The sequence below is a fragment of the Microplitis mediator genome, chromosome 9 (genome assembly GCF_029852145.1).
Source record: "Microplitis mediator isolate UGA2020A chromosome 9, iyMicMedi2.1, whole genome shotgun sequence".
Lineage (NCBI taxonomy): Eukaryota > Metazoa > Arthropoda > Insecta > Hymenoptera > Braconidae > Microplitis > Microplitis mediator.
Genome location: NC_079977.1, coordinates 5,234,894 through 5,251,219, shown reverse-complemented (window position 1 = coordinate 5,251,219; position 16,326 = coordinate 5,234,894). Strand labels below are relative to the sequence as shown.

General features: G+C 28.3%; 1 protein-coding gene across 2 annotated transcripts; it reads left to right on the top strand.

Annotated features, from left to right (window-relative positions):
• The first annotated feature begins 2,613 nt into the window (after positions 1-2,613).
• On the top strand, positions 2,614-14,594 carry LOC130674940 (uncharacterized). Of its 2 annotated transcripts, none has more exons than XM_057480387.1 (3): positions 2,614-2,843; positions 8,318-8,410; positions 10,031-14,594. In XM_057480387.1, the coding sequence occupies exons 2-3, from the start codon at positions 8,329-8,331 to the stop codon at positions 11,932-11,934; spliced, it is 1,986 nt and encodes a 661-aa protein (XP_057336370.1). In that variant the 5' UTR covers positions 2,614-2,843; positions 8,318-8,328; the 3' UTR covers positions 11,935-14,594. The 2 variants fall into 2 exon arrangements, with proteins under 2 accessions (XP_057336370.1, XP_057336371.1); XM_057480388.1 differs by lacking the exon at positions 2,614-2,843 and adding an exon at positions 8,045-8,121.
• The last annotated feature ends 1,732 nt before the right edge of the window (positions 14,595-16,326 follow it).

The window sequence follows — 16,326 nt, the reverse complement described above, 5'->3', positions numbered from 1 at the left end:
TTATTTATTTAACAATAAACCCAACAGCCATAGCTAATTACAGGGTTACTTTTACATAAAAATACAAAAATTAAAGATAATTTTTCCTTAAACATATACATAGTGATAGATTTAGCACAGTGAAGTTACTATTTTGCCAAGTGATGCATTTGATAAGCCCGTAGGACTGTCCATTATATCAAGCAATCGTTCCTTCTCACAGAAACGGTTAACAGAAACAGAGATCCGATATATTGGTGCCGACTGTGCCAGGTTAGTAGTAGCTTGAGGTATATACAGAGGAACCGGGTTCCTCCGGTTAAACATGGGAACTCCAAAACAGAACATAGATAGGAGCTGAGAGCAGTCTATCATGTTGTTAAAAAGTTTAGCCGCGAAAGAGACTTTTTTCTTAATTGAAAGTTACCCCAGACAGATTAACTTCCGGTTCGCGTAACATGTCCCACATATTGTTAAAAAAATAATTGTAACAAGTTTGTCACGCATAAATAAATATTTTGTTTAACTTGCGGGGGGTCTGTGTCTTGGTGGTCCATTCCGTTCCACATTCTCATATCATTGTCATACTTTTTTTTTTTTTAATAAATACTTTAATTGATAAATTATTAAAACAATGTAGAAAATGTTGCTACCATTTTATCAATATTATTATTATTATTATTATTATTATTATTATTATTATTATTTTATAAAAAAATCTTGACTTGAATTTGTGCCTTTTCATGGTTTGAACTCTTTTTCATTGCCAAGTTTCGAGATAAATAAATTAATCTAAATTATTCGAATTACATTTAAATTACGCGGGAAAAAAAAAATATTTTAAAAATTTTAAAAATGTAATTTGGTGTCAGTGAAAAAAAATATATTAGACGACTAAAAAAAAAAAATTGACTGTGTTCAGATTTTTATTTAAAGAATCCAAAAAGATGATCCTGAAGATAGCAGACATTTGAAAATTTTTGAATTTTTGTTTTTCAAAAAATCAATTGCAAAAAAATAAAATGAAATTATGCACATGTAGAAAATTTTAAAAACTACAGGTGCAATTTTTTTAAATATTTTTTTTTTTATGGTTTATCGTCTGACAAAAAATTTAAATATTACTAGACGTCTGCTAACTTCAGTATCATCCAAAAAGAAATAAACAAAAGATTCTAGAGTTGATGATAGAGTATAGATTTTAATAAACAGTTAAATTCAAATCATATTTTATAAATTTGGCAATCATATTCGGACAGTCACACAGTGACTGTATATTGTTCGTTATCATTATTATTATTATTTTAATGGAAATCATCACTTGAGTTCATATTATTAATAAATTCGCTACAATAATATTAAAAAATCTAAATACTCAATACATAAACAATGTATTTAGTGAACGATATTGGGTCTGCATATTAAAAAAATAATGTCTTTTAGTATAAGAAAACGATAAACAACCGGATGGCTCGAAAGTGAGACCTTGATCACGTACCACAGCCAACTCTCACAGGGTTAGAGGCTTGGCCTAAAACTTATTAAGTATCTTCTGTCATATATATGATTCTATTATTATTACAGTTACTCTTCGACAATTTTAATAGTATTTCAATCATCTCATATCATTTCTATTCTAAATCAAATTGATTTCTCAATATTTCTCTATATTAACATCCTTTTAGCATCAGTAGATTATTTATTTCAATAATTGAGCAGAATTCGGGGCAAAATAAGACACTTTTTTGGGATACTTAACTACGTTAAAAAAATGGGGTAAATTGGTTAGCTTTGATCGGGCCAATTTCAAATTTTTTTTTTTAAATTGGCCCATTTTATATCAGGATCAAATTTCCCAATTAGTTTCCAAAATTAGTCATTAATTTTACCCCGAATTGTCTGATGTAATTGTCAGTATCTATTTTTCTATTTATAATTTAAAAAAACATTAATTACAATTTTTTATCATAAAATATCTATTTATTTAAAATAAAATTTTTTTTAAAAAAGAAAACCGGTTGACCGTAATGCGGGTCATTCTTAGAACTTCCTACCACTTGTAAGCTCAAAGAGCTCAAACAAATTATTTAAATAACTTTTAAAACTGGATTGATTAATGATTGAATTTTTTTTCACAACTAAAAAAAGAATTTCTTTTCATTTGATTGAAATCCCCAAAAATTTTTACTATTCTCAAATGCTCCAAAAAAATTTCTGGTTCACAATAGAAACTGCCTAAGATTTGGGTCAAAAAAATCCGTTTGAAATAAAAAAATTTTTTGTTTAATTTTTGTTCGAAATTTAAAAATTTTCACAAATGTTTAAAAAGTGCATCCAAGTATGTGATGCACACGTGGGATAGAGGAAAGTCGTGATTGGTTGAACCAGCGGTATATCCAATCACCCCAGGCAAAAGGTAAAGAGACTGCAGACTTTATACCTCAGACCTGAGACTACTGAGTCTGTTAAGAAGTAAAGGCACAAATGCCGGCCGGCCGGCAGTTAGTCGTATATTCAGTTAGTTCAGTTCATCTCTGCGCTTTGAGCAACATACAGCAGAACTTATATTTGCCGATAAATATATACATATATACACAATAAAATAACAACAATATCGTAAACCGCGATCGTTAATCGTCAGCGGCATTCGTTCCGGTTACGTTTTTATTAATATAATTCGTTTATTTATTTTATTACGTTATTTTATTTGCAATAATAAATCACTCATCTTTAAACCTATTGACCTAATACTACTCTTACTTCAATGAGTCAACATGACTTCACTTAAGATTTCACTTGAGAATTAAAGTTTTTTATTTATTGTTGTTTATTGTTTTATTACAAACTACAGGAATATTTATTAGGTAAGTTTTCATATTTATATATATATTTTTTTTAGTAATAATCATGACAAATTTTTTCATATTTTATTTTTATGGAAGTACATACACAGAAAAAAAGAATTTCTTGACGCAAGAAATATTTTGCACTATGGAATAAAAAGAAAAATTTTATGAGGACTAGAAAAAATTTCTTGGGCGAAGAAATTTTTTCTTACATTAAAACCTTTTTTCTTGGCTCAAGAAAATTTTTTTTTTAATTCCTAATGCAAAAAATTTATTGAGAAGAGTAAAAATTTGATGATCAAGTTAGTGGACACTTAACAATTTTTTTATTTTTTTTTTTAAAATTATTGACAAAAAAAACTAAAAATATGCACATGTAGAAAATTTAAAAAACTACAAGTGCAATTTCTTTTAATATTTTTTTTTTATAATTCATCGTTTTGAAAAAATTCCAAAAGTCAGACGTCGTCTAACTTCAGTTTCCTAAGAATTTTTGTGCCAAAAAATTGATATTTTTTAATTAATACTCGATCAAAAAACAAGCTGGCAATTATTAATTATTTTTGAATTTACTAATTACTAATTTTTGTTTTGTACACAAGGAGAGTCTAATAAATTTTACTCGTTAACTGTAAGTAAAACTGGGCCTGGATAAATAATTACTTCCGTTTCTAAATAGTGTTCAATTACGGGGTAAAAAAAAACAATTTCGAATAATTTTTAAATAAAAAATAAAAAAATAAAATAGAACCAATCAGTTTTTACTCTTTCGTATTTATTTTTGGCCCAGGTTTATTTCAAATTGTAGAGTAAATTCAATGAAAAAAAAAATGGGAATAAAATTTGAAAATTTTGATGATAATTGTGTGTCAGATAACTATTAATAGTAAATCCTGATCATGATATTTTTTTTAGACATTTTTCTTAAAAAAAACTGGAATATGAAATTTTAAAAAATCGAAAAAAAATAGATCCCATCGTTGTCCCATTATGAGCATAGCTGGAAAAGTTGTAGAATAGGTGACAGTTTGCTGTGAAAAATTATGAGGAAAATCGATCAGTACGTGTTTTTTGTAAATCGACAATTTATACTTAAAAGTTAAAATTTCAATTGAAGCGCGGTTCAAAAAAATTTTTTGTTATTTTTTACTGGAAAGATGTCTAAAAACGAACATTTTTTGTCTCTTTGAAAATTGTATTTAAACCACTTTTCGCGAAGTTATAGGCGTTTGAAAAAAAAATCTCTACATTTTTCAAAATTCGATAGCTCGAAAACAGTTGGAGGAAAAAATTTGAAAAAAATCATAAAGGCCTCTTTCAACCTATACTAAAAGATAAAAAAGTTTCAAAAAAATCCGAGGTGCAAAAGCTAAATGGTGTCCAATTTGGCGTGGAACGCTCCATATATATATATATCAATAATACCCAAAAAATTTTTAAAAATTAAAAAAAAATTTATTAGAAATTTATTTAAATTTTAATGGAACAAATTCTTGCCGTTTAAAAAGTGCAATAAATCGAAGACAATTACACACACGGTAACTGGAATTCTTATCACGCGTGACACAACTGTAACGTACATTTTTTTTTTTTTTTTTTATATAAAGATTCTCCTATGGAATTCCATAGCAGGTAAGAGGGCGTACAGGTGGTTCGTCTTGCATACGTAATGCTTTTTAGCTAATATATAGGTCATGAATTTCGGACATCAATTTATCGTAAATTTTTTTTTCTCTTTTAATTTTTTTATTGCAAAAAATCTAATGAATAAAAAAAAATTTAAGTATAAATTATAAATGAGAATGAATTTAAATAAAATATATAAAAATTGAGCATGTGAGCGTACAAATAGAAATGTATGATTGTCGTGAGAGTTAGATATGAGAGCATGAGACGAAACCATCCAGTATGGGGCCACGCTGTCTCGTGTAGTCTCCAAGAACAAGAACGGATTGGATCTTTTATCTCTTCTTGTGTTGGATCTTGGATCAGAGATACTTTCAGGCTCGTGCTCGGAACTCACATCCCAAGTGCACCCAATAATTATTTTCTTATAAATTTTTTTTACTCTCCATACTTTTTTATTCACATAAACGCTACGCTATATCTATAACAATATTCCCATTATACATTTTATTATAATATATGACTTACAATTCACTTGTATCTCTGCAATTTAATTTTTTTTTCTCAGCCCACCTGTATTGCTAATGGGCACAACGATGAGTTTCCGGGATATTGAATACATAAATTAAAAATATTACCAAAAAAAGTTGAGAAAACGAATTAAGGATTAAAAAAAAAAAATATATAAACATTTACTTCCTTAAATTGAAGAAAAAAAATTACGAGACATTTCTCATTACTCAATGGGACACACACACGTTTAAATATTTAGTGAAAGTGGTCCATGATTTTTGAGTGTGGGAACAGTCGGCTTGAGCGCAAGTCGTGCCAATTACTTGATCATATAGCTCGTCGATCTTGATTTTCCGCGGGCCTCAAGCCTCAAGTCCAAGGGCATGTAAAATAATTGTATGGATAATTTTTCTTTCTTTCTCTTTATATATGTATATATAAATATTTATGGATGTGAGACTGAAACTGAAGGGGCTGAGAACGCGTTTTAAAAGAGAAGATCAACGCCCGCAGCGTCGTCTACCGTTACCACGTGCGCGGTATCATATGCGTATTGTGCGCCAATTTAATATCCATTATATCGTATAATTATTCTAATTCATTTGTATTATTAATTTTTTTTGTCTTAGTAATTTGCTACTTTCAATCGTTTTAATAATCAATTTAAATTTTTATATTTGAAAGTTGTGATTTTTGAAAATGGGAATTTTTTATACCGGGAAAATAATTCAAATCTAATGAGATTTAAAGTAATTAGATAAAAGTAGATCTATTTTTTTTATTTTAGATCTACTTGGATTCAAATTGATCTATATTTTTTAATTTTTTTTGTAAGGCTTCGAAATTATTGCAAAGTCGAAATTTTGATCCTTGGAGTTTAATAATTTGGTTTCTTTGGTATAAAGATCTATATAGATCTTCATGGATCTAAGAAAATTTAGATCTAAGATCTACTTAGATCCATATAGATCTTAATTTTTTGATTGAAGTTGGTCTAAAAGTCGAAATTTGAATCCTTGGAGTTTAATTTTTTGATTTTTTTGGGATAAAGATCTATATAGAACTTTATGAATCTAAATAATTAAATAAATAGATCTGATTGACGTAAAAAATCATTTAGATCTGAGATCTATTTAGATCCATATAGATCTTAATTTTCTTATCGAAATTTGTCTAAAAGACGAAATTTGAATCCTTGGAGTTTAATGAATTGGTTTTTTGGAATAAAGATCTATATAGATCTTTATGGATCGAAATAATAAAATTAATAGATCTACTTAACATAAAAATAATTTAGATTTGAAATCTACTCAGATCCATATAGATCTTAATTTTTTATTGAAATTTGTCTAAAAGTCAAAATTTTGATGCTTGGAGTTTAATAATTTGATTTGTTTGGGATCAAGATCTATACAGATCTTTATGAATCTAAATAATTAAATAAATAGATCTACTTAACGTAAATAGAATTTGGATCTAAGATCTAGTCAGATCTATATGGATCTTAATGTTTTTTATCAAAATTTGTCTAAAAATAGAAATTTTGAATTCTTACAATTTTGTAGTTTTTTTTTTAATTGAAGATCTACGCAGATCTAAATGATAATAAAGTAGATCGTAAATCAAAATTTTTTTTATTCTCCAACAGAAATATTTTAAAAAAATTTTCAAAGTTAAAAATAAAAAAAAATTTTTAAATAATTAAAATTTTGACCAGTCCAGAAAAAGTGGATGTTTTTTCTTAATCTAAAGAAAGTAAAAGAACTTTTTTTAAAATTTCAAACCTCATTTATAGATAAAATTATAGTGAATAAAAAATAAGGAATAACTTTTCTAATTTTCAAAAAAAAATAACAGATTAAACTAATTATTGCGTCAATCTTACAGAACTCGTTCGTTGAGCTTTAGATTATTAGATTTACATATTTTCATATCTCAAAGTAAATCTAGTTCAATTATAACACCAACTGAACCATAACCCGAGTAATCTCGCAGCCCAATCAATAACTTTCATTTTTTAAAAGTAAAAATTTTCATCTTTAGAAGTGTTAAAATAAATCATATGATAAAATTTCCAGTTATATTATAACTGAAGAAAGTTTAATAAAAATTTTATACCCGGAGAAATTATTTTTGTTTGAAATACTATGGTGTCATGCACTGAAAAGAAGGATTTCTTAGCGCAAACAATTTTTCTCTCACCAAGAACATTTTCGTTTTCAATTTAAAAATTTCGTAGGGTAAGTAAAATCTTTCTTGAGGTTAATAAAAAATTTCACGCCAAGAAATCCTTTTTTTCTTTTTAAACTTTGAGTTTAAAATTTTTGGAATTTTAAAATAATTAGAAGTGGAAAAAATTTTCAATCACTGTGGACTTTTTCGCGGGTTTATATTTTTTTTTGAAATTTTTTAACAAAAAAAATTAACGTAAATTCTCATAATTCCTAATTAATTTTTTTTTTATGTTTCTGAAGATCGAAACGTTTTAGACGCAACGAAAAAAAAAATTGAAAAATAAAAAATCTTCTGAATGACTAGATTTCTTAAATGTTTTGCATATAGATGATGGTATGTCAGCCAAAAATTTTAGGCTACCCCAACCTCCGGAACTACCCCTTAAGCAGTCGAATCACATAAACTTTTTTCATTTTTGTTGCGCAAAAAACGTTCCGATCATCAGGTACTTTTTTTTTATAATGTACGTCAAACCCAAAAAATTGTCAAATCAAATTATTTTCGTTCAAAAAAAAAAAAAAAAACGCGCAGGAAAAGTCTTCACTTTCTAATTTCTTCAAAGTTCCAAAAACGTTCATCTTAAAGCTCAGAATTGTCTCAATTTCAGAAGTTCGCTGTCATGAACGTTTCCGGAGCGATTTTTTTTTACACGGGTATCAATGATAAAAATGTAATTGTAAATTAATCGATAGACTTAGTGTCTAATGAAGTTAACAAGTCGTAATCACGGGGCTTGAGGTGAAACCGTGCGACTTGGTGGTAAATTAATGTCCAAAGACTTTCTCGTAGTTGCTGCTTAGGTAGTCAATGCGATTTCGCGCTCGCACTTCAGTATATGATGGCTTCTAGTGTAGTGTAGTGTAGTTTAGTGTAGTGTAGTAAAACTTGTTCTTCTCAAGATCGTGAAAGTATAGCTTGCAAGGTCATAATCGATAATTAAAAACTATATATATTTATATTTATATAATTTTTTAATTAACAAAAATTTATATTTATTTTTTTCACATTAAAAATTATTATTATTTTCAATTAAATTTTTAGAAATTTATTGGCGATTTTCGTTAAATTTTATTTTAATTTAATTAATTAATTATTTGATTAATTTGTTATTATTACAGATATTAGAAGGATGTATCAGTCAAGATGTCTAACAATTTTATTATGCTGGACTATTTGTCGAAGTTATTCGCAGCCATTTGACGTTAAAATGAGTAAGTTTTTTTAGTAATAAAAAGATAATTGATAATAAGTTGAGTAGAAGAAAGAAAGAGAGAAAGAAAAATAAAAAAATGTTTAAATCTTGAGGAAAATGAAAATGGAAAACAAGCGTGATTTGATGTGTCGTTAACTTGAGAAGTAGATACACGCGTTTGTACATCCTCGTCGGGTCAGTAGGTCACACTCCACTTGGTGCTAAGAGACCTGGCGTTCGTCACACGTTCCCAGACTGTTACTAAATGTCTACACGTCGGATATCAGGCATCTACCAAAGTCAATGAATATGTCACGTTGTTTATACAATCATTATTGCTAGTCACATCATCATAGTAATGTTAAGAGAGTATGAAGAGACATTACAATTGTTGTACAAATTGTGTCGAGGCTATTTTATTCATTTAGTCATTAAATAATGTCTACTTTTATTGTTATCATTAATATTATTCGTCTTAGAATCATTATGATTATTTGATTTTTTTTTTATTATTACTTGGGTTTTTTGAAAAACCATAATTTTGATGAGAAATCGTTTTTTTGTAACTAATTTCTTAATACGAGAAATCCGACAGATTTTAAAAAACGCGTTGTAAGAAACTATGAAGGTTTTAAAAAAAAAGTTAGCCTGGGAAAAATAATTTAGATCTATGCTGATCTAGTCAGATCGAGGTAGATCTCATAGTTGGCAGAGCTTTTTTTTTCATGAGATCTATGAAGTTTTGTATATAGAAATTTACGGAAACCCGGATCGAAAAATTTGATGTCTTTTAAATCAAATAAAAATTTTAAGTTGTTTCTATTCAATTTTACTTTTTACTGCCTATTCTGTTGTGATAAGCACAGAAGTGATAACTTACTATGGTATTCCTATACAAGTTACCACTTCTGAGCTTAGTACGGCAGTATTACTTTTATTAGTCTCTTTTAGATCGTCATTGGATCAAAAACAGTTTAAATATTTAGCAATAAAAATTTAAAGACAGACCAATTAGTCCGACTACAATCTAGTTAGACTAAAATTAGATCAAATTTTCGACCCAGTAGTCAGATTGAGGTAGATCTCATAGTTATCAGGGTTTTTTTTTCATAAGAACTACGGTTTTGTAGAAATTTACGGAAAGTGTCAGAGATCTGCGGTGACCTCTGTAGCCCTAATAAGAAAAATTAATACGTAGATCTGTAAAAATCTACATAGATCTTCATTGATATTATTGTGAAATTTTCGAAGATCTCTTGAGATCAGTAAAGATTTTTTGAGATCCCCATAAATCTAAAATTATCAAAGATTCGAGACTATTCTAGATCACTGGAGATCTAAAATCATCGACGGTCTGTCGACATTATCAGAAATCTAAGATCTAGTTCAAATTTTAGATCTACCCTGATCTAAGTAGATCTACTTAAATTATGCAGATTTTAAATTTTAATGAAATTTTTGTCATGCTTTGAAATCTCTTTAAAAATCGAACAATTTTAATGCCTATAGTTTGATAGTTAACTTTATTTTAGCTAAAGATCTGCGTAGATCTTCATAGATCTAAATTATTTTTTCCAATTAAAATTAAAACTATTGTTAAAACTATTGCATTATAATTTTTAGGATTTTTTAATTTTAGATTCAAATGACACCAATAAAACAAGAATATTTTCACCCCGGATGGATTATGACGAGTGGACACCACTAGGTCGTGGAGATCCTTTGAAAAATGATCCAACATTCGATTACGTTCCTCCAGTTTTGGACCGTGTTCAGTATTGGCTAGACACCCAATCTAGTACAGAGGCTTCTTCTAAACGCGACATCCTAATTTTAGGAGTAACAGCTAAAAAAACCAGCCCGAAAATACCTGATCACTACATGAAATTTGGCGATAGTCAAAAATTAACAAGAATTCAAGAGTCCCAGGACAATTATCGAAATGATTTTACGGGAAGCACAGGCGCGGAACCGCCAAAATTAGTCCGAGCAACTAAATTTCGCCCAAACCTAAACGGTAATTCGATAGATTTCCGTAGTCAAAACCGAATGCAGTCACTTCCTGCGAGTTATTATCCAAGTCCTTATTACACTGATAAACCTAAGCCGTATACGATGATGATGCCGCCACCAATTACACATAAATCCAAAATAAACCAGCAATTTGGTTCGCTCAATGACCAAGTTACTGTTGCTTTCAGACCAGGGCATTTACGAATCCCTCAAAAAAACCCTCTATCGACTTCCATAGCTTTCGATAAGTCTAATTTGATTTATCAATCGAGTCAAACTATAGACCCTTGGACAGCAAATTTGGACTCATCATCATCAATAAACACTTGGATGAGCAATGAAAAGTTTGATGATCATTATGATCATCATGCATCAGCATCTTCAAACCATCAAGTCATCGTAGGGCAAAATGCGAACATAATTGTCGATGACAGCCAAAAAAATGAGCAAGTCGTCGTCGGTAAAAAGGAAATAGTACCGACAGATGATTCAAATATTCTTTTTGACAACAAAACCGTAACACCAGCTCACGTTATTATGGCGAATACTTCTTCTACATCAAATGACGACCAAAGGGTTACAGTAACAGTCGTAATGCCGACAAATTACAAGCCCAATAATACTGAAAAAACGAATATAGAAACAAGTACAGTTTCCTTTACAACAACACCGACATTACCGACCACGACCCCAACGACCTCAACGCCCATTCAATCAACCCGAATACCATGGCGCCCACCCAAAATTCCCCCTAAGGCATTCCCACGTCGACCAGGACTTTCTGAAATTTCTAAACCTCCCCAAATCATCGCCAATCAGGACAATATGTCCCAGATGCCTTTACAAAAATTACCGAGTGTTTTAATGCAGGCGCCCAATTCGGTAATCACCGGATCAATGTTTAGTTCGGATATTAAAAAACCACCGGGTAAATCACCATTGGCGTCGATTTTGAATAGTCAATACAATAGTAATATCCCAAGTAAAATTGAAATTCCGAAATCAACAACCGAATGGTTAACCTCAACAACGGAATCACTGATTACAACTTCAACTAGTGAATACACAAGCGATTCAGTTTCATTGGATGACAAACAACAACCGGTAGTAACAACAATTCACAAGCCTATGTATCTTATAATTCAAGGCCACTCGAAAGTGAAGACATACAAACCGACCGTTATGAAGCACAGTTTACCTGTTGATGATAATAATAATAATAAAATTGTAGAGAGTACGATGAGGAAAAGGATGACAACGACAACAAGTCGATCTATATCGAAATTTGAACAGTTTGTTAATGACAATACGAGGGTTGCGCCAACGACATTACCACCGAATACTGACTGTAATCATGAGGTGAAAGCTGCTAAGGAGAAACGAGTCGAACATGACAGTTTGCTCAGTTTTGTTGAGAGCGGCTTTAGTGCATTGACTGCACCACCATTAACATTTGATTCTTCAACAATTGATCAAGATAATAGCGACAGTACTTATAATGATGATGATGATGATTTGATGATTAATTGAACTTAATCGTTTTTATATGATATTGTTTAAAGTGTTTAGAGGCTTTATTGCAATTAATTTAATTGGATGTGCCAGTGTCAGTATAACGTTTTATTTATTTATAAATTATTATTTATTCGATTGTTATTTTTATTTTATTACGTAAATAATTTATTAACACTAGTCTTACGTATACGAGTTACCAAACATAGTTTAAAAAATATATATAATTTTATCTTTAAGTTTTATTATTTTGTGCCGTACTTAAAATTTTTTCTATCGTGTAAAGAAATTTTGAATGATAATTAGTTTAGATAAAAATTTCATGAAACTCAAATCGTGACACGAATATTTTTTTTTTTTTATTTATTGGATTTATATGCCAAAGCTTAAAGCCAGATGGCAAAAATATAAAATTTATATACATTGTCACATAGAGTACTATATATACTGAACATATAATTTGACAAGCTAGTAGGTACTATCAATTTCTAGATTTAAAAAAAATTCAAATGCTTTATTTTTGAAACTTTCAAGAGAATGGGTGTTTATTAATCTGATGGTAGCTCCTGCCATAACCGAATTGCAGACACAATATGACTTTCATTATTAATTTATATCAACAATTTTAATCACGACAAAATTATAACTCAGTCTAAATTTATATCCAAGTGATCCGAAATTTATCACTAAATTAATTTTACAGTCGAAATTGATTTACGTAAATCAAGTATTTGAATCGTTTATTTGAGAAACCCCATAAGTCATGTTTTTGACGAAATTGGGTTTTTTGCATTTTTGGGTTCTTGGGATGTCCCTCCATAGAAATCAATCAAAATATGCATCAAATCAGTGTTTAAAAAAAAATTAACGGGGTGACAGCAATTTCATTTAATTGAGAAACCCCATAAGTCAATGACTCAAATAAACATATGCAGTTTTAGTTTTACAGAAATCATTTTTTTTTTTTTTTTTTTTAAATTCGCGCTTTTTTGGGAAATTAATTTCAAATGTTGTTTTATTGTTGACTGTTATATGACTAGTTAAAATGTTTAAATTAACTATAATTTTTTGTAATTTCTGAGTTTCAGAGTTCAAATACATATTTAATACTTCATTTTATCGATGTAATAAATGATTTGAGTGGAAACATTTAAAGAAACAATGATTTTATCATTTTTTTTTCCGTTTGGTTGAGAAACCCCATAAGTCAATCAACTTTAAATAATTTTTTTAAGTAGTTTCAGTAAAGAAATTATATTTTTCTTGTTGTAATCTTTTTTAGAGACGCTAACATTATTGTATTCAATCATTTATTTATTATTTTGATGTCAAGTTTTTCCAAAAAAATGTTTTTTGTGTTTCCTGAAAAATTTTTTTTCTTGACTTATGGGGTTTCTCAAATAAACGATTCTTTTGATAGATGAAATTTATTGGCAATTTCTGAATCGATAAATTTAATAAAAGGTGTAATACAGTAAAAATTCAGTTAAGTTTATATCGAAGTCATACCAAGTCGAATTCAAAAACATAACAAATTAATTTTATAATTTCGATACTGATTTACTAGACGAAAAGTTGGAGTAAATTCCTGATGAGTCATATTTGTATCACAATCTGAGTTTCGTGATAAAATTCAGATCTTAATTCATTATGATAAAAAATTTTTTTTACACGGGAGCTGTTCGCATCAAGCAACTCATTTTTTTTTTTTTTTTTTTTTTATTTATTTAATAGTGGATTTAAAGTTATGGTAATTATGCGGAGGTACGGAGTCGTTTATTTTTGGCTGTACAAAATAGACAAATATTTTTTGCACACCTCAAGTACGACGCGCTTTGTCTCTGTTTAGAAAATCTCATAAAATCAAATAGATTTAATTAAATCTTTAGATCCTAAGATTTTTTCTGTAAGGAAATATTCCTTAGTTTCATAATTTGATTTTCTTAACTTAGATCCCCGTGATCAGATCTAATAAATGAAAATCGTACTTCTGCTTGATTACAAAATTAAGTTTTTTTTTATTAACTACGTAATTAATTATAAGTAATTTATTATAAGTTTATTTATTTATATAATTATATATATATATATTTATGTAATAATTTATTCAAATGTGAGACATCTATAATTATAAATTTTACTCTCATATAAACTTTGGACTCAAGCTTTAATCGCCCCCATTTTTCGGGCCTTTAATAATATATGAATTATACATATATATATATTTTTTTTATTAAAAATTGAATTGTATAAAATCAAAATTCCTTGATAATTTATAATCATAATCATAACAATTAGACTCTAATTATTAACAAAAAAAATCAAAATTTTTTTATCATATTTTAAAAAAATTTTCTAATTTTTTCTAATAATTAGTTTTTAAGAATTAGCACTAAATTATTGTAAAAATTAAATTATTTATAAAAATATTGTCCAATCAAAATAAAGAAAAAATATTTGTTGTATAAATCTGTAATAAAAAATTAATAATTAAATTGTAAAAAATTTGTTTATTAAAAATTAATTTTACAAAATATTGTATAATAATTAATTGGAATTAAATATCTGGTTAAAGGCGTGACACAAACTTTCTTTTACCTTGGGAAAGTATCGTCCAGTGAGTAAGTCGGCATGAATCTTAATAACAACTATTTGGCACGCGACCTGATCCATTGTCACCTTCAGCATACAGATTAGTCTCTTACCCTTTTCTCTATTATAATATAAATATATAAATATTAGACTGATTCAAAAAACTCGACTATTTTTTTCTCAATACCCTCTATTCAATAGTTGCAGGGGGTGAAATAAGATGAGTAAGATGAGCTCTTAATATTAATACTTAGAGGTCAGCCATTGCAATTTTCTATTTCCCATTTAAATAACATAGAAAAAAAATTTTAAGTTTGGAATTCTATACCTGCAAGGACTCATTGTACCGAAGCTAAGGGTATAATTTTGTAGGGAATTAAACGCTCTACAAAAAAAGTCTCTTATAATTTTTTGATAAATCCATCTGTTCAAAAGTTATTGGAGCTTGAAGTCAAATTTATAGTAAATTTCGAGATCTTTTTACTTTTCCGGCGAAACTATCAGGATTATCACAAAATGTTATAAGATCTTTTTTGTAGAAAATTTTATTTCCTACAAATTATCTCTGATAAAGTTTTTCAAAATTCCGCATTGTTTTCTAGTTATTTACATTTTGATGTCAAGCTCTTAAAAAAAGTAGTGTTCTGATCGATTTCAAGATCTTGACATTAAAATGAATCAGTCTAATATATATATATTTATATATCCATGTATTATATACTCTTGATGCTTATTTTCTTCTGAAGAAAGGTAGCCGTACGGAAGAAATGGAGCCAGCGAATAAATTGTCAAAGCGAAATTCACTGGCAAAAAATATAAAATAGAAAAAAAAATGTCTTGAGACAGTGTGTGGCGACTTAGTCTCGACAATCTGGAACGTGATTGGCATGTCTACGGGAAATGCAGTTCCCATTGCCGTACCACGAATGAAACTAGAACGATAGAAAAACTAACCTAATATTGTGTCGTTACTGTTCAAGTTGTTGTTGTCGTTGTTGTTGTTATTGTTGTCGTTAAATAGGCCCCCACTTTAAATGAAAATCAAACGGAATTACTGATTACTTGGAAGTTACTTACTACAACTCGATAGATTTTTTATTCACTTGACAAACTTCTTTTTCATTTATTTTATTTTGCTATGTCCAAATTTAACGCGACTTTCTGATATAGTAATTCCAATAAATACATTTTTTTTTTTTTATCAACAAACTTGACTATTATTTTCAGCAAAAGTCTCCATTTTTAAATAATTAACAGAAAAACAGAAAAGTTTTTTTTTCGCTTGGTTAAAAATTAGTCGTAAATTTATGATACTGAAGTTAGCAGAGGTCTGACAGTTTTTGAATTTTTTTAAAAACGATTAGCTATAAAAAAAAAATATTTTGAAAAATTGCGCCTATAGTTTATTAAATTTTCTACATGTGTATATTTTTAGTTTTTTTATTTGTTGAAAAAAAATCCGAAAATTTGTAACTGTGCTGACTTTAGGATCGTGTAAATTTTTGGTAAAAAAAAAATCTATTACGGGTAATTTTTCGAATAATTCGAAACTTTACGAATTATTCAAATATTCTCGAATTACTGGAAAATTTGCGAATAATTTTAAAGTTTTCTTTTGAATGACTTAAAATTGTAATAATTTTTCGAATAATTAAATTCGCTTATTAAATTCTCTCCATTAAATAATAATTGAATATTTTACAGCTGACCAAAATTTTCTCGATTCAAATCAAATAATTTGAAAAGTTACAAATAATTAGAAAACTTTCGAATAATTCTAAAATTGACGATCAATTTAAAAAGTTACGAATAATTTGA

Coding starts and splice junctions, on each gene's coding strand:
- LOC130674940 (XM_057480387.1), top strand. CDS start 8,329: ATGTATCAGTCAAGATGTCTAACAATTTTATTATGCTGGACTATTTGT. Junction 8,411..10,030: donor GCCATTTGACGTTAAAATGA/GTAAGTTTTTTT, acceptor TTTTAATTTTAG/ATTCAAATGACACCAATAAA.